General features: G+C 46.2%; 1 protein-coding gene across 2 annotated transcripts in view; it reads right to left on the bottom strand.

The window, feature by feature from the left end:
* The window catches only part of XRCC6 (X-ray repair cross complementing 6), a 153,390-nt gene that overhangs the window by 66,870 nt on the left and 62,419 nt on the right, over nucleotides 1-24,101 (bottom strand). For both annotated transcript variants that reach the window (XM_069231263.1, XM_069231262.1), the window contains exon 6: nucleotides 11,837-12,026. In XM_069231263.1, the coding sequence (XP_069087364.1) occupies nucleotides 11,837-12,026 (190 nt within the window). The remainder of the gene's footprint in view (nucleotides 1-11,836; nucleotides 12,027-24,101) is intronic.

Genomic DNA, 24,101 nt, shown 5'->3' with positions numbered 1-24,101 from the left:
ATAGCAAGTTTGAAAACACTTTACTATCCATCTGGCTAATCCTTGTTTTGAAATAGGATTACCTTTATGAGGCTGTTGAAAGGTCACAAAAAGTTGTTTTGTTTTTCTAAAATCTTTTGTCCTGTCTATATAATACATGAGAGCTCTTTTAAGATCAAGAATGTGAAGAGCTCTTTCAGCAACTGAATCTGGCTGTGGAAAGAAGACTGGCAATTCCACGGACTGATTGATGTGAAATGGTAAAAACACTTTTGGTAGAAATTTTGGATTTGTTCTAAGTACTAATTTGTGTTTGTGAATTTGAAAGAAAGGTTCTTCTAGAGTGAATGCTTGCATTTCACTTACTCTCCTTAAGGAAGTAATTGCTACCCGGAAAGCAACTGTCCATGAGAGAAATTGAAGAGCGCAATAATGCATAGGTTCAAATGGTGGACACAAGTCTAGGGAGTACAATATTGAGATTCCAGGCAGGAGCTGATGGAGTTCCAGGTGGAATAACTCTTTTAAGGCCTTCCATAAAAGCTTTTATGACGGGTATTCTAAACAGAGAATTATGCTGTCTGGCTTGGAGGTAAGCTGATATTGCAGTTAAATTAATTTTAGTAGATGAATACGCTAGATTTGCTTTTTCTAAGTGAAGCAAATTACAAACAATATCCTGTACTGATGGTTTAAGTGGATCAATGTTTTTAGGTTGACAGTAATATACAAAACGTTTCCATTTAGCTGCTTAGCACTGTCTAGTTGTAGGTTTGCGTGCTTTTTTTCAGAATGGCATGCATTCTAATGGGAGATGTAAATATCCAAATTCTATAACTTTAGGAGCCAAATTGCCAGGTTGAGCACACTGGGATTGGGATGCCTGATTTGAGCTTTGTTCTGAGTTAATAAGTCTGGTCTGTTTGGAAGCTTGCAATGTGGTACTACAGACAGATCCAACAGTGTTGTGTACCAGTGTTGACGTGCCCACATGGGAGCTATGAGTATCAGTGAGGGAGGTGTGACAGATTTTGTTGACCAGAAATGGAATTAGTAGGAGTGGGGGGAAAGCGTGAGCAAGTATCCCTGACCAACTGATCCATAGAGCACTGCCCTCGGATTGAGGGTGTGGGTACCTGGACGCAAAGTTTGGGCATTTTGTATTTTTGGTTGTTGCGAAGAGATCTATGTTTGGTTTTCCCCACACGTGAAAGTACTGTTGAATTACTTGTGGGTGAATCTACCATTTGTGTATTTGTTGCTGAGTCCTGCTTAAGAGGTCTGCTCGTTGGTTGTGTATCGCTGGGATATACTCTGCTAATAGTTGAATGCTATTGTGAACTTCCCAATCCATATTGTTTGTGCTAGAAGGGACAATTGAGATGAATGAGTGCCCCCCTGTTTTTGAAGATAATACATTGTTGTCATGTTGTCTGTCCTTATCAACACTGTTTTGCTTGTGGTTGGAATGCTTTGATTGCTAAGAACACTGCCAGCAATTCCAAGTGACCTATGTGGTAAGTCTCTGGATTGAGTTCCATTCTTCCTGAATTGTAAGACTGTTGAGATGGGCTCCCTAAAATGTCATTGATGCATCTGTGGTGATTATGTTCTGAGGCACTGGGTCCTGAAATGGCCACCCCTTTGACAAGTTGGTGTGATTTTTACCATTGCAGAGAGTTGTAAGTCAGGCAGTCCAACAACACTAGATCTTGAAGTTGACCCTGTGCCTGAGACCATTGTTGTGAGAGACACTGTTGTAGGTTTTTCATGTTTAGACGTGCATTGGGCACTATTGCTATAAATGATGTCATAATTCCCAATAACTTCATGATAAATCTTACTGTGTAAGTTTGATTGAATTGTAATTGGGATATGAGTGTGTGGAACGCTTGAATCCGTTGTGAATATGGGTAGGCTATTGCTGATGAAGTGTTCAGAATTGCTCCTAGGTATTGTTGAATTTGTGCTGGCCGAAGGTGAGATTTCTGGTAATTGATTGTGAACTCTAGCCTATGTAGGGTATCTATTGCATATTGTGTGTGTTGTTGACAGATTTGAATGGTGCTGGCCTTTATGAGCCAGTTGTCTAGAAAGGGGAAGATATATGTACTGTCTTCTGAGGTATGCTGCAACCACTGCTAGACATTTTGTGAATACCCATGGTGCTGTTGTTACTCCAAAGGGTAGCACTTTGAATTGATAGTGCTTACCTGATATCACAAACCTTAAGTACTTGGGGTGTGCTGGATGGATAGGAATGTGGAAGTAAGCACCTTTTAGCTCTAATGCGGTCATGTAGTGTTGTTCTTGTAACAAGGGAGTGAAATCTTGTAGAGTGACAATGTGGAAACGCTCTGAGAGAATGTACTGATTGAGAGGTTTGAGATCGAGGATTGGTCTGAGAGTGACATCCTTTTTTGGTATGAGGAAGCATAGAGAATATACTCCTGTGCCTTGAGGGTGGACGGGAACTACCTCTATTGCCCCTTTGAGTAGAAGAGATTATATCTCTTGTTTTAACAGAACAATGTGTTCTGGAGAAAGCCTGTGTGAACGAGGGGAAATGTTTGGTGGTGTGAAGATGAGTTCTAGGCAAAAGCCATTGTGGATAGTTGACAGTACCCATTGATCTGATGTTATCTGTTGCCAATGACAATGGAAATATTGCAGTCTTACTCCCACAGGAGATGTGTGCTGTGTGGGGATGCACAGGAAGTCACTGCTTTGAAGAGGTAGAGGCACCTCTTGTCGCAGTGGATTTGCCCCTAGACGTGAAATGATGTCCTCTATACAAGCCCCTGAAAGATCCTCTGAAATAATATTGATGTCCCTGATTTTGCGGGGACGTAGAGGCCTCTCATGTTTGGGGTTTAAAACCTCCTCTGAACTGGGCTTGCGAAAAGTACCCCGAAAAGGTGTTGTGTAAAGGGCAACCATGGCCTTTGCCGTATCGGAGTCCTTTTTTTAAATTTCTCAATGATGGTATCCAGCCCGAATCCAAATAGTTGCTGTTTATTATATTCAGGACCGCTTGTTGTATTTCAGGTTTGAAACCTGAGGACCGCAACCAAGTATGCCTTAACTGCAGTGTCAGCTGCGTCTAGTGCAGATCTAATCTGATTGTTGGCAATAGCTTGTCCTTCTGCCACTACCTGCTGTGCTCTTTTCTGATGTTCCGCAGGGAGGTATTGAAGGAACGCCTGCATCTCGTCCCGATGTGCCCTATCATACCTGGCTAAAAGAGCTTGGGAATTGGCAATTCTTAATTGATTTGCAGCTTGAGTTGCCACCCTTTTGCCTGCTGCATCAAATTTGTGGCTTTTCTTATCAGGGCGAGATGCATCCCCCGTGGACAGACTGTTTGCTCTTTTTCTAGCTGCACTGACCACGATGGAATCAGGTGGCAGTTGTTGTGGTATAAAGTCTGGGTCAGATGGTGCAGCTTTATATTTTTTGTCCACCCTAAGTGTTAATACCCTTGCTTTTGCCGGCTGTTTAAAAATGTTGTCAGCATGTTTTAACATACCTGGTAACATTGGCAAACATTGGTATTGCTTATGTGTAGAGGAAAGAGTATTGAATAAGAAATCCTCTTCTATGGGCTCAGAGTGCATTTGTACGTTGTGGCATATGGCTGCCCTGGAAATGACCTGATTATAGGCTGTGGTGTTTTCAGGTGGAGACGGCCTTGTGGGATACAGATCTGGGTCATTTGATGGAATTGGGACACAATCATACATATCACAGGGGTCTATGTTATAAGTATTATCACCCATATAATCCCCATGTGATGAGACAAGAGATTGCGTGGAAAACTGTGTGGGTGATAGTGGTGGAGTGTGAGGTGGTGAAGACGAGGGAAGAAAAGGCAAATGCGGTGGAGATGGCTGATGCAGTCTTTGGCTTATCCTTATGTTTAAATATCATCGCTGGTGAAGGGCCCGTTTCCAAAGTTTGTCAGAATGCTAGTTTCCTCTTTGTTACAGGAGGAGAGGCAATAATCTTCCCTGTATCCTTTTGAATTTGTATTCGCCTTTGTTTATGGTCCATGACCTCAGGAATTGGTCTAATGTCTGTTTCATCTGTTTCTTGTTCTGGAGATGGAACTGGTTTGCTTCCCTCCAATGAATGCTCCGAAAACTTGTTGATGGAATGCTTTAAACGGACCGGAAAAGTTGTTTGAGACGCAGATTTAAGTTTTTTTCGGTTCCGAGGAGGAGCTTGGATGTTTCGCCTCCGAAGAGGAGCGTGGACGTTTTGGCTCCAATGTGGTACGTAGCCATCTCGGTTCCGAAATGGAAGCCGCCATATTTCTACTCTATGTCGAAACAGGCATGGTAGTTTGTTCCGTGGAGTGAGTTTTGGCCTTTTTCGGCACCAAACCCGAGGGTCAGTCAACTATATGTTGTTTTTGGGTCAGACCATGGCCGGCAAGCAGTGGTGGACCCAAGGCCTTTTGTGACTTTTTAATCTGTTTCTGATGGGAAGGGGATGGTGTATTCACGTACTGCGCTACAGGAATAATTTGTCTGTCCCCATCTGAGTTGTGGTCTGAATCGGAGTCTAGGCTGGAGACCGCAGTCTGTGCCTGTTTCTCACCGAAGATGTCGGCTGTTTGTTCTGCTGACTTCGATGCCTTGTCTAGCCATCTTGCTCTTCGATCCCATAAGGTCTTTTTGGATGGGAAGGATTTTCACACCTCGCAGGTCTCTCCTTTGTGGTCTGGAGAGAGGCAGAGGTTGCACACCGAATGCTGGTTGGTGTAGGGAACTTGGCGTGCCACCGAGGACAGAATTGAAATGGAGTCTGATCCATGAGCTTGTGATGCAGTAGGCCCGAAAAGGGGCGCTGAATCGATCCCAACACTACAATCGGATCGGGTGTAGTCAGAAACGCCTTTGAAAAACAATACAGACGTTGAGGGAAAAGATAGAGAAGTTCAGATACTACTGAACCGAGATCTACCAGAGCGAGATCAAACATGTCCGAATCCGACGGCGGAAAGAAAACAATCTAACAAAGGACTCGATGCCCATGTGCACTATCACCGAGAGGAGGAGTCACTCGATCTCGTGACTCGAAAAAGCTGCTTAGAAGAAAAACAACTTGTAACACTCTGAGCCCAACAGTAGAGGGCGATATATGCACAGCATGTGTATCTGCAGCTACACATGCCATCAAACAGATGTTATGCCTGTGGGATTTTTCTACCAGGAGAGCAACTCTACCAATGCAAATGAAGCCCACTTAATCAGGGTCTATAAAGCCGAGGAGTTACTGCGCTAACCTGTTAGCTAGAATCTTCAAGAAGATCTTGGCATCTTAGGAGTGATATGGTGCCGTAGGAGGAGCATAGTGTGGGATCCTTACCAGCCTTGAGAATGAGAGCGATCCTGGCTGCTGCCATAGTAGGGGGTAAGTCCTGTATCCTGGGTAAAGGAATTCAATAATGCCAGCAGCCAAACTTTGAGGAGAGGCAGAAATGCCTTTTAGAAAGCAACTGGGAGCAAGTCAGGCCTGAGGTCTTCCCAACTGGCAACCCTTGAAGGTCTCAATGCAATTCAGCCAGGGTGATGCGAGTGTTGCGGCCTGGAGGTCCAGAGGATCCCAGTCCCAGTTACACAAGTAAGCATCTATCGGGTCTCAGGGGATATCTTCTTGAGTATAGAGGGTTTGGTAATAGCTATGGAATGCCTTCTACTTTGCCCTTTCGTTGGTCCTCCAGGTCTGGTGGCCATCCAAATTTTAGCAATATGGTCTCCAGCTTGGTGCTTGAGCAATTTGAGTGCTAGGAGGATGCCAACCTTGTCCCCTACCTCATAGTAATTCTGTTTTAGGGCCAAGAGGGAATGCTCAGATCTATTGGTCCTATGCGCTCCCAAATGGCCTTGCAGGACTGCAAGCTGGAGCTTACTGTACCTGGTGGGGGCAGTCTGGTCAAGATGCTCAAGGGGTTTTATCTCAGCCATCAGGCTTGTCCCCACCAACCGAGATTCTCTCGTTCACACAATAGCTATGGTCGATATCACCCCCTAATGGCAGCCTTAAACCCATCCCACAGCGTGTGTGGTGACACTTTGGAGAAGTCATTATGTTCAAAATAGTCCACTATCACTTTCTTATCATTGACTGGGTCCCTGAGTAGCTGTGGGGAAGGAGACAACCCCTGTTGGCCATTGTTTCCGGCCTAGACCAGCTACATGGGAGCATGGTCTGAGATGGACATGTCTGAAATAGACCCTGCTTCCAGGTCTCGAAACAGGGAGTGAGTGACGAGTAAGTAATCTATGCAGGAGTACAAGGCGTGGACGTGCAAGTAAAAGAAGAAGTCCTGTGTGTCAGGGTGCCTATACTGCTATTCGTGAGCTAATCCCAGGTCAGTAATGACACATTTAAGATGAGCAGACATCGCCCATATTACATGAAAGGAAGTCCCCTTTCACTATAATGTCACATCCCTCGTTCACTAGCTGGTCCCTGAGAAGGTTTCTGAGATAGGGGTCTTGTGTCTGGGTAGGGGCATATACATTGAGAGGCACTAATGGGTGTGCCCCCCACAAAACATTCAACTTCAGGAAACAACCATCAATATCTCTTGTGGAATGTGGAGCAGAAACCAGCCTTGCATAGTATAACTTCCCCCAATGTTTTAGTAGAAGCATGTGCCCAGAAGCGATGGGGATATCTGGTGTGGGACATGCAGTGAAAATCGTCTCTCAGGAGGAGAGTCTCCTGGAGAAAGATAACATTCAGGGTCTTGTTGGAGAAGATAGCACCAAACTTGTCTGCGCTTGTTAGGCGAGTTGAAACCCAGAAAACAGCAATGGGTCAACAGGGCCCAACATTATCATCCTGGTCCTGTGGAGACTAGTGCAAGAGTGCAGATCCCACTGGAGGTGTCATCCTCGTTGGTCGTTAGGCAAGGTGGACGGTTCGTCGGTAATGGTTGTCGTAACCACATCATTGGAATGGTCAGTAGAAGTGAGAGCGGGATAGGCAGGATAGTTTAGTCGACTCAGTCCTCAAAGTTCCTGCACCTCGCAACAGACAGATCCCAGAGAGAAAGGATAAAACAGGCACAGTATGGAAATATGAGTAATCCTCTCCCTTATGGGGGAGAAGTCTAAGAAGCAGCATTACAGGCCAACTTTAAAGGGAGTCATAGATGTATCCTTTCCCACGCTCTGCAGGTGAGCGTTAATGTCCTGTTTAGCCTCTTAAAGCACTGAGTCTGTTGTGGGGGAGCAAGGGCGTACTCCATGTGTGGCGCCTGCCCTCTCCAGTGCCTTCTTGGAGCGTGGATGATCCTCTGCTAGGAGTCACAGCTGGAATGTCCATCAACTTATTTACTTTGGCCAAGGAGCGCAGGGAACGCTGTATCCCTTTCCAAGGGAGCATGAGGGTGAAAGTGTGGCCCCAGTAGTAGCAAATGTTCAGGTCCCTCAGCTTATCTGTGATCTTTCTGAAGTTGCATTGTTTGATAGGTGAGAGATCTTGGAAGAGTCAGATGGTATGGTCCCAGAAGACTAAATCTGCTTTCCCTCAGGAGGCCCGCAGGATAGAATCCTGGTAAATTAAGAAGTGGACCCTCATCAGAATATCAGGGGCTGAGGTGGAGCGTCCCAGTGCCAGGGAGACCCAATTAGCCATGTCCAGCATCAGCAGGGCTGCGTCGGTGCTGACACAGGCTGTCTGCAAGAGTCCTGCCGTGAATGCTTTGATGTCGTCGCTCTCTAATCCCCTACAACCCCCCCTGCTGTGAATGTTGTTCCTGCGGCTTCTATTTTCTAGACCCTCCTGTCTGGCTTGCAGCTCCACCTGCCGTTCCTTGAGCGTCTGAACTCTGCACCATAGCACCTCTTGATCTTCCGTTTGGGAATCAACTTTATGCTCTAGATCATCCACGCGGGTGCTGAGCTCCAAAACGTCAGATCCTGGAGGCAAGACTTGAAGTCTGTTTTGAGGGATCAGATTTCAGAGCAGATCTCCCAAAGGAAATGATCCAAATAATCCTGCGTGATGTCCACTGGGATTGATCCCCCTGCATCAGCTGGGGGAGGTTCCTTTGCTTCCAAATTAGCTACCAGGTCTTGCTCCACACGGAGGTCACTGAGCTTTCTCTAACAGGCTCAAGGAGCGGCATAGTCTCTAGGCGATAGTGCATGTGTGGCTGAGCTTAGGCACCCGGTCAGGCTGACAGATGGATCCCATTTACTCAAACGCACCCCACGCCGTCATCAGTGGTATCCCCCGGGTCAGGTAGGCTGATCAGGTGAGGGGGAGCTACCTTACAGGAGGAGGAGTGAGATCGCTGCAGGACCAGGGTACAGATCGTACTGGAGATGAGAGGAAGAGAGCCCTCAAGCTGCTGCGGATTGAGCACTTCTCCGGAGGGCTCCAGTAGTTACATCCCCAAGTTAGGTCCCTACTGTCAGGAAAGCCCCCCACGGGAGGCCCAAGCACCTCAACAACAGACAACGCAGTCCCAATCGCTCTCGTTATTCCTTGCTTTTTAGGTCGGCCCTGCTCACTGGCAAGAGACAGTCATCTCAGGCTGCTGTATTAGTGCAGACAGGGCTCTGCACATGTAGGATCCGTGCCCAGGCCTCTGGGTATCTCTGGGTGCAGTAAAGTGGGGCCATGAAGCAGCTTGTGGGGGTCAGTGTGTGAGTTCCTCCAGGATGTAAAGGGTTAGCGGAGGGCACCCTGAAAAGTCAAAGTCCGCTACCTTGAGCCCTTGTGTACAGACCTTGGCCCTAGTTTTCTGGGCCTGGCAAGAGGGCATAGGCACCTCTCCCCACATTGGGCTGCTAGCGGAGGACCCAAAGCCAATGTTCCATGTGGGGGAATACCCCCCATTTATGCCAACATCAGAACTCACTGGCGGAGGAGGGTCACATTCCAGGTGACTCACTGAGGCTTCACTAGGCAGGCGGGAGCAGAAGGGCCTCACATCTAGAGTAAGCCAGTCCTCACAGGCCCCCTAAGATCATCACGGCTGCAGTCTGGCCTTAATGTCCAGGGCACCACAGCCCATTTCTCAGCTCCAGTGGCGCTCCTTCCAAGTCTGCGATGGAGGCTGTCATCGCCTCCCCTAACCCCTTGCATTTATACCTGACTTTACCACGAGGGGGCATGCTCACCTGCAGCGAAGATGCCCCGCTGTGGGTCCAAGCTGCCTGTCCGTGCTCCAGTGGCCCCAATGCCTTTGGCAGTATGGGCTGGCCAGACCCTGCGCTGTAGTTCTGGAGTAGGGTTGGTGGTGTACAACAGTGTGACTGACAACTGCTGTAAGGCCCTGACTGTGACAAAGTGGCAGTCTGGGAGCTCACCACCAGGAGCAGAGATCCACTGTCCGTGCAGCAGTTTTCAAGTCAGCAGGGGGCCCTCGTCAATCCTGGGGTTCCCCTCCTGATAACTAGGTCCACGGTGTGGCTGTAGTCAGGCACCAGTACTTTTATGGTCCTGAAAGTGCCTACGGGGATCAAGAGCCAAGATGAACTGTGTCTCACTTTCCCATCTTTGCCATGCCCCTGCTGACATTAGTTTTTTGAGAGGTCCCGAAAGACTTGAGCAGAATGAAACTAAAATTCAGTTCCATGCTGTGGAACTGCCAGTTGGATAATTTTTATCATGGGTATGCCTTGAAGCTCTGGATTAAAACTTTTTCAAAGTTAACAAACTTTCTTATGGTACTCAAACAACCACAGGAGTATATTTCTATGGTTCCTAGGACCTCAAGGAAGGGTACTCAGGGACTCTTGGGGTGTCAGGCAAAGGCCACTAGTCATGTTCAGCTTAGGTGTATTTGCCACTGGTCAAATGGGTATAGGGAAAAGGCCTCTTGAAGCTTGTTGTGTCCCGGTAGTCACACAGTAGGTTATTCAACTGAACACTAGAGTCCACTCCTTTGTTGTGAGTGCACGAGGGAGAAGATCCAGCCTTTCAGGGCACTTCTGCAGTCACAGACAGCTGGGCCAGTCCTCCTCTGATCATACGTAGGTTTAGTAAGTCCTCTAGTGAAGGTGCTTCAAGCGCCACTTATTTGCCAGGTACCAGCCATTGGTGGTGGTGACACTTCATCCTGCCTAACCAATGGGGTAACAGTTCCAGGGAGGCAAATCTATGCACTTTCAGCACTACACATTTGCCCTACTGGAAACAATCTCACAGTGCCCTTCATGCTCAAAATTCAAGCTGGGAAAACCCTTCTGCCCATGTGCATAGCCTGTGCGCCTACTCCGAGGTGTGGCCAGCATAATGAGCAGTCTCATTCTCAATGGTCACTCAAAACCTGTCATGAGGCTAGCTTTCCTCCAACTGGGTTCGGTGTCAGCCTAACTATGATGACAAAGGCTAGCCCCATCCCAAATGTAACTGAACATTTCTGTGTGACAGGACAGGCCCCTCTAATGTAATTTAAGTGCCGGGGCAAACCCAAACTTGTCTTCCTGCCAGGAAAAGAATACCTCCCCACTCCCAGGTTATTGTCTCTGCTGTGGGGGCAGTTTCCACATCTCTTTCACACTTTATTCAGTCCACGTAGAGGCTGACCAACTGTAGGATCAACTGTTGGAGGCTTATGCTAGAGGGGAAAAGGTAACTTTCTGAAAGTCACTTTCTTTTAATATGTACAAAAAAAATCTGATTTCACCACTGAAATGTTTTTTAATAACAATTATTTATAGTACTGTAATATTTTTCTAGTTGGTCTCATTCCCGAGATAGCAGTATCACCTTTTTAATCTGCACTCTGGTTTTCTATATCGGACAGCACAGCCTACTGCAGTCAAAGTAGCTTTAGAAGCCTTGTAACTGTAGCGCCATAGTAACATAATATCCCAATTATAGACAAAATGCACCCTGCCTTGTGGGCTACAAAGAAGACTATCAAAAGGTGACCTACTAATATTTAAAAGGGAAGTCTTTACCTGTCAAAAAGAGTTACTTTGACAGGTTGCACTACAGATTTTACACTGCAGCAGTAAGGCTATAAGGTGGGCCTGGAGCCATATTTTCCAGTGCCACTGAAGTGGATGGTACAATAGGTGCAGCGGTCCACAAGTGGCAATTAACTATTCATGCCATTGGTGTATTTCTGCACCATATATAAGGCCTTATAGGAAAGATAAATGTGCTAGTCATGTCTTATGCCGATTTCGACATGTTTTATGGGCTATAGCACACACATCAGGCAGCGAACAGAAGTGTATTAGTGTTAAGACTTCAAGATTATTAGGAAGCGAGTCCCAAAAAATTAAAAACTTTGAGTGGCCACCCAAAAAGAGGTCTTTTTGTAGCATGACATCTACAGGTACTACAGCTCTTTCTTGGGCAGGTGAAAAGTCTAGTTAGGATACTACCTATGTATAAACACTGCACATGTTCAGCAGCATAACATTTCCAAAGGTTCTTCCTCAGCACTTAAGGGGTACTGTCACAGATCTATCCATTTTAGCAACCCCCTATAGCTTGCCAACTTTTAAATCCATCAAACAGTCTTCACTCAGGTTAGAAATAGGGGATTCTAAATTACCACCAGGTGCCTCTCCACAAGTTTTAGCTAAGTCATCTTGGTGGCCTCTAAAAATATGTTTGCTCTTCCCCCACTACATAGCAGAGATGCTTATATTAGGCCATATCCCCTCCCACCTTTTAAGTGTTACTTTTCAATGATTAGCCAAACGTGTACCCTCTAGTGCCTCTTAACAGCTGTTATTCATTCTTCCATGCTCAATAGGTCATACCAAAGATATAGGACCCTGCCCCTCTCATGGAGTCTCTCCAAAGCAGCTAGCCCTTTTAGCATCATCCACACTCAAACCCATGTGGACATGCAAGTTTCAATACCCACCTGCAGAGGGCCCTCTTCTGTGTCTCTTTGGCCCGGACCTTCTTCAGAAGGTCCTCCAACTTGTCCGAAGCCTCAAACTGCACACCCAGGTCCTGGCCATCATCTTCATCCATACTGATGATGTCCCGATAGAACAGTGAGATGTCAAAGCCGCCAGGCTTCCTCAAGTGCATCAGGTCGACAAAGACCCCTGTAATGGTTAGCATGAGCAGACTAGGTTAGTAGACAATCAAGTAAGGTTCGCTTTCACTTCCTATCCCTGAATTTTCCGATTGTTTTTAAAACATATTTTATTTCAATTTGTTGGGTCATTGATACCTGCCAATATTGAAAAGAATATTGCGGTACTACTGGTACAGAACAGTACAGATAAAGACCACAGCAAAAATGAGTCGAGGACTCACAATCATCAGCAAAAAACAAAACAAAAACAACACCCCCACTTTATCAAAAGTAAGTAGATGAGATATAACATGAAGGAACATCTGGCATTTACAGAACATTCTTCGGGCTCCTGGTGGTAAAAAGGATGGTGTGAACATGTACACTGCAAAAAGTAAGAAAACAAATGCAGTGCAATCAAACCAAGCTAGAGCTCTCAGTCTAGGAGGACAAGTCAAGTCTCTTGTTTCTTTTAAAGTGCTCAAATGCTTACAGCAATAAATTCAGAAAATCGTCTGTCCTTCACCTGATGTCTGCACCACTGGTTACCATACCACATTTCAATGGTAGAAGAACACATTCTTCCTACACCTCGCCACAACCAGTCTTATGTTAGCAGGAGCTGGAATATCACCTTCCAGGTTTGAGAATTAATTCCTACTTAATCAACAGGTCTGAGACCTAGAACTAGCATCAGAGGGCCAGTTGTCACAAGAAACCAATCATAGCTTTGAGAGCCACCAGACCTATTTATAATACATTTGAATAATTGGACATGACCACCAGATACACACCACATCCCCATACACTCCATAAACAAACATGAGTCTTGATAAGTGGGAGCATTCCATGTAGCTTGGTAGGGGAGCTATATTTCATTCCATCATTTAATAGAAAGATTCAATATATTGGAGTGTGACATGATATCTGGTAATATCACCACACCGTTTCTAAGGTAAACGTGGCAATATCCCTGCACAAATTTCAAAACCATCTAGGCAGTATTTCATGCTAGTTTAGGCAGGGATATGAAGATCTGGCAGTACAGTTCCATGACCAATTCCTTCAAGACTGTTAATCTAGTTATCAAGAATGCAACCAGGGTGCTTTATCTGGAGGTTGCTTTTCTGATGTTTAAGTTCATTATCCAGTATCACAGCTGATAACCTCTAGATCTCCCCACTCAAAGTGAACTCTTTGTTTTTACAATTCTGAAATAATTTATCTACCTAGGAAAAAACCTGCTAGACTGCAACTTGCCAGAGATTAAAGGAAGTCCCCCCCCCTTGCAGGGGTAAAGCCTGCAATGAAGTGAAGTAGCATCTGGAAAGGCATGAACATCGTTAGTCATCATTTAGTAGCTGTGTAATCCCAAATATCTAACAGTGTGCTGGTAATCGGACTACAAATAAAGATTTTGGGACCAGTGGACATACCACACATGGACCCTGTAATAGCCTAACCCATATATGTAAAATGTCTACTGGATTTGATCAGAATCAGACGCCCTGCTTATAGGGTTTCACAGCTCCAGAACAGTCATGAATGCCTATGGGTCAAAATTCCCTTTGGCTTTGAAGCACATAGGGTACTTGCAGAGATTCTAGATGGTCTGTTCTGCCATGTGGACCTCACAAAGTTCACTTGTAGTTCCTTACCGACACCCTTATGTACACTGACATAGATGGACAGTCTGGAATTCTTACAACAAGCAGGTTTTGAAATCCAACCCACCCAGGACACAAAGTTCCTTCCAAAATGGTCTGTAACAGAGCTTGTATGTTTGAAGCATAAACCATGGCTGATCCTGGCTCTCAAATATATATTCCAAAATATTTATCACAACACTCATTAATTCAGATGGGGGAGGGCTTTGTTAAAGTAGACAGCAGTTCTTAAGTCTCCATATTCATTTTAAAACAAACACTGTACCGAAGAAACACAGAGTCAATGGGGATGAAAATCTTAACGGGTCAATTAGAGCCAGCATCTCTTCATCTATAAGCAGTGAAGTATTAGGTTTCTGAACAGAAACCATCTATTAGTGTTGGCAGACTTGACTGCCAGCGGTTACGAAGACAAATAAACAATAGGTGACAGAGTGCATCCCTGCCCTGTATGTCTGTAACTAGAATGAATCAGGATAGACTTTGACACAGTCTTGCATCCAGGCCAAATCAACTGACATAACCAAATTTGCATCACTGTCCACACAAACTACGAGCTCACCCTGAGAAGAGCCTTCTTGGAATCTAGGGAAATTAGGGCGACCTAACATTTCTTCACTTTGGCCTTTTTGACTAGATGTGCCAGTGTGCAAGTACTGTCAAATGTTTGACTTAGTCAGCATGGGTCCTTTGGTCCTTGTGGATCAGTTCAGGAAGAAGCCAAAGTTAATCCACCAATACCTTCATACAGATCTTGGAGCCTCACATAAAAGGGTACTGGACGAATTGATAGTGCAAAGTTCCCTGTCTGTGGCAGCCTAAGCCATGATCTCCAGCAAGAATAAACAACACTATCTGGCTGAATCTACCAAATGTACTCCAGAGAGAGGAGGTGAGCAGTCAGTAAACTGAGTGAGGTTGTGGGGAGTCATGGTGCACTAACCAGACCTAGATGATCCAGAGGGTGGAGCACCCACTGTACATGCAACCAGACAGCACTGACAGCTGATTGTTAGGCGTATGGAAGGATGGCACTCAACACAACAAATTGATCTAGCTGCCCAGGGTGAACACAAATAGAGATAACCCAGACAGACCCACACTATGCTTTTTGATGACCAAGAGAGACAGACTGCACCACAATAAACCAAACTGGTAGGAGCCAGACAAGAGTCGCCCCCATTATGCAAAGGAGAATTTCTTACACTTGTATTATCGGAGTGAATATTGGACATCTAATCTTCACATGCTCTTCACAGGCTTCAGTCCATTTCTGAGAACGCCCTTATCGAGGGACAACTCAAAATGTGAAAGGGTAGAGGAGACAACTTGTGGGTGGTGACCAAGAGACACTTGAGCAAACAACCTTCCACCCCCAAGCACAGTATCAGTCCATTCAATTAGATAACCATAAAATGACCCAGCAGAAATACAAATTCCTGGACAATTACAGAACGCTGGTTACAGGTCCACACCAAACAGTAATTCATTTTAAGCACTCATATCTGCAGTTTTGACTCACCTATTTCACAACGGGCACAGATAATTCAAAAGAATGAAAACTGGCTATCAATAAGAAAGGGGTCATAATGGGAATTGTTGACTCCCAACAGGAAGCAAGGGGGAGTGGTAAGACAGAAATACAACCCATTCTGCTGGAGATGAAAACCGGACTGGAAATGATGCAGAGTAAAATCAATACCCTCGTTCTCTGACTCAACATATGAAGAGGAGAATTGGCGAACATACAGAATGGACATTGAAGAATAAGAATACCGAAGGTGAAGACTGATGTGAACACGGCCATCATCAAACTGCTTCACCTGGAAAAAACACTACAGAACAGGCTGACATTTGAGGTCAGTGAAAATAGGGGAGGCAAAAAGGAGGTATGATTTCTGTACAGTTTATGATTAACTCTTAAGTAACTGCAACAAACACAACAGTTGGCACAAACACAAGACTAAATCCACATGTGACTTGCCAGCAGAAAAAAATATTAAACTGTTAAGCTGGAATGTTTACGTCAACAACCCCGAAAAACACGAGACATGTCCTCAAGTACTTAGACAAACAGATACAGCAATGCTACAGGAAATCCATTTGCACTTTACCACACAGACCAACTGTTAAACTAGGGGCATAAGGAGACTATTTCCACCATAGCAAACATTCTAGAGGACTAGTGACCTTAACTGCCTTAATTTTCAACTGTGCAGATACCCAGGAATGATACATTACTGAGTTGCCTATATATGCTTGAAGTCATCCCTAGTCAACGTACATGACCAGAACATGGACTCCTAAATTCTTCAATGAGGTACAAAACACATGCACTACACTGCAAGTAAGGCCTGCGTTTTGGGGCAAAAACGAACAAAATGTTGAAATGTAATGTGGACAGATCCCAGCAGGCTCCAAGGACCCAATCACACACATCACGCATAGGAAAGATTATAGTGACATATGGAGAGCCCACCACCCACCCAACAAATAGTTCACATTTATAAAAAATATATATATATATTGGTTTTATGAGAGAAAGAAAGAAGAGAAAAGGGAATACACTGGTAGACCCTTTTGTTGTCAGCATAAAAGAAACAACATAAAGGCAGCAGGGAATTCTTCAGTACAGCATCCAAGTGCACATTTGACTTATTACTGTTACACAACAAATACTTCACACCCCTAATTGTTCACAGGAGGCGAGCCAACCATTTCCCCCACACCTCTGTATGTTTATGGGGGCATCCCCTGACCTCAAAAACTGATTTTCCCTGACTTGCACACCAATCAACCCAAGTTTCCATTTCCGAAGGGACAGAGCAGTAGTGGAATTCCAAGTGGCTGCAATGTCTCTTTTTGCCACCATCAGGGCAGTTCCTACAAATGTTCGATCTGCCCTCGAGCCTTCCATTTCCTCCATTGTACCTAATAAGACCAACCTTAGGGACATCTGCTGCTTCCGTCCCATCACCGCATTAAGCTCAAGGAATATCTTTCACCAGTAATGAACTATGTGGGGGCATTTCCAGACCATGTGAAAGAAATCTGCAGATTCTTCTGAGCACCTGGGACAGCAGGAATTGGAACGGAGACCCCCTCGATACAACCACAGAGGAGAGAGGTACGAACCATATAGAAAGTACATTTGTACCAATCGCAGTCTAGACGATACACCATCAGTGAGTCTTGGCACCATCAGTGAGTCTTGCACGTCTGTCTCCTCAAGAGGGCTCAGCCATCCCTCCCATTTAGCCCCGAGATGGTCTAGATCGCCCAGGGCAAGATGAATTAACATTTTGTAAATTTGAGACACCCTTTTTTCCCCAAAGCCCCAATAAGTAGTTTGGCCTCTAGTGGACTGTATTCAGATAATGTGTCAGTGTGAGACAGATGCACATTCAGGGCATGGCAAAGCTGGAGGTATTTGTAAAATTGCGTATGGGAAAGTTGGTACTCAGTCCTGAAAGGACCGCACTGATCCCCCTCGCCACACATCGCCCAACTGTGAAATACCCAACAAGTCCAATCTCCTGAACCCACTTATGGTAGTCGATTCTTTTAGCCACATGCCTTGCCAGAAGGGGGTCAGCTGGGTGATGACATTGTCCCAACATGTATGTTGTAGGGCCGCACGCCAGACAAGAAAGACGGCTCTAGTCACTGGATCCATCTTGCGAGGAACAGGGGATCCATAGACAAGGTCTAAAACTTGTGGGACGCTAAGTGAAGCTTGTTCAAGTTGATATGCCACATCGGCCCAACCCCCATTAAACCAGTCACGAACAACCAAGAGCTGTGTCGCTTAATAGTATAGATAAGGGTTGGCCATGCCCATCTCCCCATCATAGCCCCCCTCTGACAATGTTGCAACGCAATTCGATGTCTCGAGCCACACCAGAGAAATTAGGTTGATGTTCTGTGTAGTGTATGGAACCAGGAGCGTGGGATCAGGTACAGGAAATTCTGAAGTACACAGCAGTATCATCATTTTATACAGTGCCACACGGCCCAAGACGTTTAGTGGCAGTGTTTGCCATCGCTGTACGTCTGCGTTGGCTCGAGACATCAGTGGCGTGAGGTTTAGAGACCATGCTAAACGGATAGGCACTACCTCCTGCCAGTCATAGTAGGCCCGGGATGGCACCAAGGGCACCAGCATCGATTTGGCGAGGTTCATTCTGAGCCCCGATGTCTCCTCATAGCAGCGCAGAAGGTGAAAACTTCTCAAGCCAGAGTCTCTGGGTTCCGTCATATATAGCAAGAAATCATCAGCATAGAGAGCCACATGCTCTTCGTATGCATTTCCCCAATTCCAACCCTGATACAGTGGATCTATTCTAATCAGTTGTGCTAGAGGCTCAATGGCCAGGGCAAAAAGAAGAGGGGCCGGGGGCAGCGCTGACGCGTTCCCCGTGGACAGAGAAGGCCCTTGGGTTAGTGTATAAGGGGTGAACCAATCAACAAAATTGGGATCCCAAGCCAGCACGTCCCAGCACAAGGAGTACAAACCCCAAGTCCATGGTATCAAAAGCCTTCTCAAAATCAATAAAGTGCCAAGTCGTGGGGCAATTGGTGATGCCATGTTAAGGCCACATGAAGACGACTAACACAGTGCCATATGCTTCAATTGGTCATAAATCCACAGTGGTCCTACTGGATCAGTCATGGCAGGACACTCTTAAGACGAGATGCAAGAATCGTGACATAAATCTTCACTTCACTGTTTATAAGGGAGATGGGCCTGTAGTCAGCACATGACCGCGAAGGTGGTTGAGTTTTGGGAAGCACCACTATAGTGGCCATATCCAACCCCTCTAGAAAGGAGCCCAGTTGGTCAACCTCATCAAAGAAGGCCTTAAGGTGTGGCGTCAGGTCATCCCGAAACACTTTAGAGTATTCTGATGGAGACCCATCAGGTCCAGGAGTCTTTTCAGTTCCCAGTGAAGAAATTGCCTTGTTTATTTCCTCACTTGTTATGGGTTCGCCTAGTATGGCTGCTTCTGCATGGGACAGTTCGAAGAGGGGAATGTCTTAAGAATTGACGGGTGTAGTCCGGGTTAATCGTCGGGGAGGTGCTGTAGAGTACCTCGTAATAGAAAGCTAACGTATCTGATACATATTGCAGCTTGGTAACCGTTTCTCTGCGTGTGTTAATGATTTCAGGGATAATTATAGACAATTGGTGGTGCGAGGCTAACCAGTAGAGCAATTTCCCATTTTTGTTCGCCCTCCCACATACCCTGGCATTAGCCGCACACCAAAGGTGTTTAGCCACTTCTAAAAAGGGATCACGTATCTCTTCCCGTATAAGCAAGAGTTGCTGGGCTACCTTGTCACTAGGTTGTGTAGATTGTTTTGTTTCCAGCTGGATGGCTCGGGCTTCCAGTTGGGTAGTGTGTAGTGTCTGGGACTTTTCCTAAGAGTGGATGAGGCCCTTAGCCATGCCACGCACCACCACTTTGCTCAACCCCCCCCACACCCCCCCCCCAGAGACTACCCACTGATGAAACTGAGCCCTTGTTAAGAATAAGAACAAAGTATTCCTGAGTTGTTTTTTTGCAATTGTTGGGTATGGGGTTTGTACCGCAGATACCATGCATTCATCTGCCACACTGGGTGGACCGCCACCTGGGCTGACCCCATTACAAACCCGAGTGGCGCATGGTCTGATATATACCTTGGGAGGATCTCAATGTGTGTGAGGTGGTGGCAGTCTGTAGCAGGTAATAAAACAAGGTCTATTCTAGATTGTGAACAGTGTGCTGCTGATGTATGTGTAAACTGACGGCGTGGTGGATGTCAAATTCTCCATGCGTCACATAGCCCCTGTGACGCCAGCCAACTCGTCAATCCAGAGGCTGAGGTCTGCCTATGGACTGGGGGGGACGTTAAAGTCTCCCCCCAGAATAGTGATCCCTTGGGGCAAGTCTAGGAGCAGTTTGATGAGGTCGTGCAGAACAATGCGTACGGCCGCCGAAGGGACATAACACTTACAACGTTGACAGGGAGTCCCTCCACTCTCCCCGTCAGGACCACATACCACTCTTGCTGATCTTGCTGTACCTGAGTAACAACCATGGATGAGTGAAGCATTATAGCTACCCAACTTGATCCATGAACACACCCAGCAAGGTAAACCCTGTCAAAGCCCCTACGAGCCAAAAAAAGGACAACGGTCCCTGAGAAGATGTATCTCTTGTAGCAGGAGCATATCAGGTCATTGGCAGTGGACGTATGCAAGTACCGCCGTACGCTTGATCTTATCTAGAAGACCATTAACGTTCCATGAAATAACTTAAATCGGACCTATCGTATCTGTGCATGTTTGTCACGCTCCCCCCTAGGGGCCTGTCTTAGCACCTCCTCGATCCTTGACCACAGGAGTGGGATTATTGCTGTGATATTTACAATAGAACCTATTCCACAGTAGCGTATGCCTAAATCCCTGTGTATTTAGTAAAAGTAACAAACAAATATTGGTCTTGACAACAGGCCCCACACAGCATGGCGCAAACTCCCAGACCCCCCAAACTCTCGCACCACCCCATACTTCCCCCCAGAAGCATCTATCGCCCTTATAAAACAGTCTTTAAGTCTTTAACCCCAATGTAATGGGCAGTGGTGGACCCCTCCATAAATCAGGATTAAAGAACATTCGTTGATAGGCAGTTACATAACAACGGGTGAATAAATGATATATTTTTACTCGCCCTTTCCCCCTCCATCTCATATTGGAAATGTCACAATGCCGGACTGCTGAACACGTCAGAGTTGTAAGGGATACCTAGGCGCTCAGGTGTCAGCCCCCTTACCGGCGGCTCTGTCGCCGCACTGCCATTGTGGGTGATTGCTGGTTGCTCAAGTGGTGTCAATTGAGTGGCTCCCTGTCCCCGCAAGTGGACCACGGGGGAGCTGGACAGAGACCTGTGCTGAGTTCTGCGCCTCTTAAAACACATAGGCTACTGTTGATTTTGGGACGCAGTAGTTGGTTATCCTGTGTTGGCGCCACACGGTCCCGTGGGAGCCACGGCCAAAGGGGCCCAATGGGATCTCCTCAGTTAGCCATGTCCATCCCACTGTGGAGATATCAAAAAAATAGTTTTGTTGTCATGAACCACTCTGAGTCTAGCTGGAAACAGAAGCCGATAAAGGTACCTCCACTGCCGTCAACTTCTGCTTAACTTCTGCATAGGATCTACACTGTAGCTGGGTTTCTCTTGTGTAGTCTGGGAATATGAGAACCTTTGCTCCGTCGCAGCTCAACTCACCTTTAGCACGGGCCTCCTGTAGCATCACGTCCCTATCTTTGTAGTTAAAGAACCGGAGTATAACTGGCCATGGCAGGGATCCAGGGGGAGGTCTAGCTTGTAGAGCCCTATGAGATCGCTCGATTGCAAACTAGAGTGTGAGGCGATCCAGCAGGACCCATGTTTTAAATCAGTCTTCCAAAAAGATTGCCAAGGATGAGGCCGCTGTATTCTCAGGAATGCCTATGACATGGATGTTATTACGCCTTCAGCGTCTTCTGCTCTGCGATGAAACTCTCACTTCCGAACTAGCAGCTTGGACACTTGCGATATAAGGACATTCACTTTGTCTTCCACGTTGGATATTCTAGATTCCGTGATCCTTGCAGTTGGGTTGTGGAGGTCTTGGCACACTAGTGCCACATCATCTCAGACCGCCCCAATTTTTTGACTCTATCGCTGTTTGGGAGGTATGAATAGCCTGAAAAATGGTAGCCAGGTCTGCCGTGGGCAAGGATTTCCCACCTGATCCCAAGGCTCCTGCATATTAAACTGTTCCATGCATTTTGCACTGAGGTAGACTGGGCCGGTTTGTCCTTGCCCATTGTAGCATTCCCAGTATTTGGCCACAACCACTGTAGTAAGGATTTGGTTAAATCTGTGTGGGCTCACCAACTAGGTGCTGTGTTTGTGTCGCACAAGAGCCATGGACACTCCAGCCTGAGGCACGGGAAAATTGCACTTGCTTTAAGGAAAGCATGTTACCTGAGTCTCTTGGGCTGCTGCGGCCCTCTGGCGGGTTATAATTACAGCCTGGTCAACATCGAGCGACCGTGGGTCATGTCCCTCCCCTATCTGTCATCAGTGTCACCTATGCAGCTCCGATCCGGCTCGTGACTTTGTTTGTGTGGAGGGTGGTAGGCCGCAAGTGTCTCCGAGGTTGCGTGCCCTCCCTGCTCTCCGTTAGCCACTATACTTGGTGCAGGTCAGTAGACGGAAACAGGCACCAGGCCCTCTCCATGGTGCCACCACTGCCCATATGTGTTCCTGCAGGGAGGGGAGGGGTGGGGGCCATCCGGACCTGAAGCGGAGGTATGGTGCTTGCCCCAGGGGGGCCTACACCCAGGGCACACCACCCGGTCCTGTGCCCCCTCTCAGTCGCACTCCGAGCCAGAGCTCCACCGCCTTAGCCCGCCTTCTACGGCCAGCTCCTGGAGGCACCGGCTTCCGGCCCAGTCCCCTGCCTCCTCAGTACCAGATTCCCTTTGGTTTCAGCTCCGTACTGGTCCCTGCTTCTCTGGAGGTGGTGCCGCTCCCTGGTCACTCACTGAGGCGGTTGAATAAGTCTATGTGTACTGCACCTCCGATGGGGCTCGCCGAAGTTCCTGCACACTCGCCGGCTGATCGATTTTCCAGTCATGCCCGACCGCGGCCGCCATTTTGTAGAGCGGCCCGTTCCTCCAGGAATCAGTGTCCCACGAGTCACCGCTTGCTTGTTTTCTGGGCTGATCACTGCTCTGGCATCTGAGTAGTACCCTGAACATGTATGGGTCCAGGGCGAAATGGGCACTATCAAAGACAGATGATAGAGGGGTCCAGAGCACTACTAAAGTGCGACCGCCATCTTGACGCCTCAGCCACTCCCCAACAGTTCACATTTTATTAATCTGTTCATGAGTCTAGTTCTGGTGTAGATTAATGGCTAGTATCGCAGAGGCTAACAGGCTAGGTACAACATACACAGTGTATCAGTTCTACAGAGAACAGTGAAGTCCTACAGTGGAAGCTAGGACTTCCTTTTGCACATCCAATATCTTCAGATTATTTAGTAGCCAAAAAGGCCACCTTAGCCTCCTCATTTTCAACTCAGTCTGGTGATTATTTTTTTTAATGTAGATCCTTCCAGTATTTGACTTTCAGGTTAAAAGTATTCAAACCAGGAAGCACCACAGTAGGCACTGTGGGTAATCTGTGATCTCACCTACTAAAATATTCATCATCAATGGACACAGCCAGGGCCTCAATGTAGGGCCATTATGTGTTTTCCTGGAAAAGAATGGAGTGCCCTGCAGGTACCACCTGAATAACCCCTTGTCATTTCTGCACCTAACACTAAACTTTCAGCTGATACAAAAATCCCTCCTTTCAACCTCTGTCCAATCCCTCCCCTCTAACTCACCCCAAATTATTCTATTATCCTTCTCAACTGTCTCCTCCTTTTTTATCCATATCACACAACTAACAGCCACACACAGCCTCTACTTACAAAAACAACGACCTACCCTTTCAAATCCAGTCCCATCATTCTATTCCTAATTTAAAGTCTACTAAGCACACAAGAAATCAAGCGCACAAACCTAACACGACGAATGCAAAAAGGAAGCCAAATATACTAAAATTACTATTAACCGCTAATCTTGGGCTCCAGGGTAGGGTGCTACTCACAGCAAAGCGCTTCAGGACCCTGTCAGGGGTAGTAAGCGTTAAAGAAAATACAATTTACAATTACAAACACAGATGTACACATCAAAGACGTGCAGCCACATCCTTTCCCACAACGCAGCTGCGAAACCAACTTGATTTAGTATTATGCCAGATAATGTGGAATAAAACCTACTCTACACGGAAGGCTTTTTCGTAATTTCATATGTTTTTGTTCCCCTTCACTCTGTGTGTGCTTGGAACTTAGCTGACAGTTTTTTAAGGACTGACGTGACAGTGCAGCTGGACTTAGACCTTAAATGAGAACCAGAAAAGGTGGTATAGGAAGCATTACTAACAGGCTTAGGAATCACCCACATGTGAATCTTCCTCACTACAAGTTTAAATTTGGCAGAGGTGTGTATTTTACTGAAAAAAGAGTGCATGTATTGCACATTTTCCCCTTTGGTAAAGGTCGTCATGTTCATTACAGTAGACTTGCGTTGGTTACAGTAATGAGCGATTTATCAAGACTGTTCTATTTATTATGAAATGTTACCACTAAGGCAACAGAGGTCTGACTTATTTACCATGAAAGGCATATGCTAAAGGCAGTAGTTCTTTAAGTGTGGATTTTTATTAGACTATGATATAGTGCTTAAATACAAATTTTATAAAAATAAACCTCACAGATTTCTGTACTGTTCTTTAGGACTTGATTACTCACCCTGAAACCCCAGGGACTGAAAATTTGTACTTGTG

This window comes from Pleurodeles waltl, chromosome 4_2 (assembly GCF_031143425.1).
Source record: "Pleurodeles waltl isolate 20211129_DDA chromosome 4_2, aPleWal1.hap1.20221129, whole genome shotgun sequence".
NCBI lineage: Eukaryota > Metazoa > Chordata > Amphibia > Caudata > Salamandridae > Pleurodeles > Pleurodeles waltl.
The sequence above is the reverse complement of the archived record's forward strand: the minus strand, read 5'-3'. Positions and strand labels throughout refer to the sequence as shown.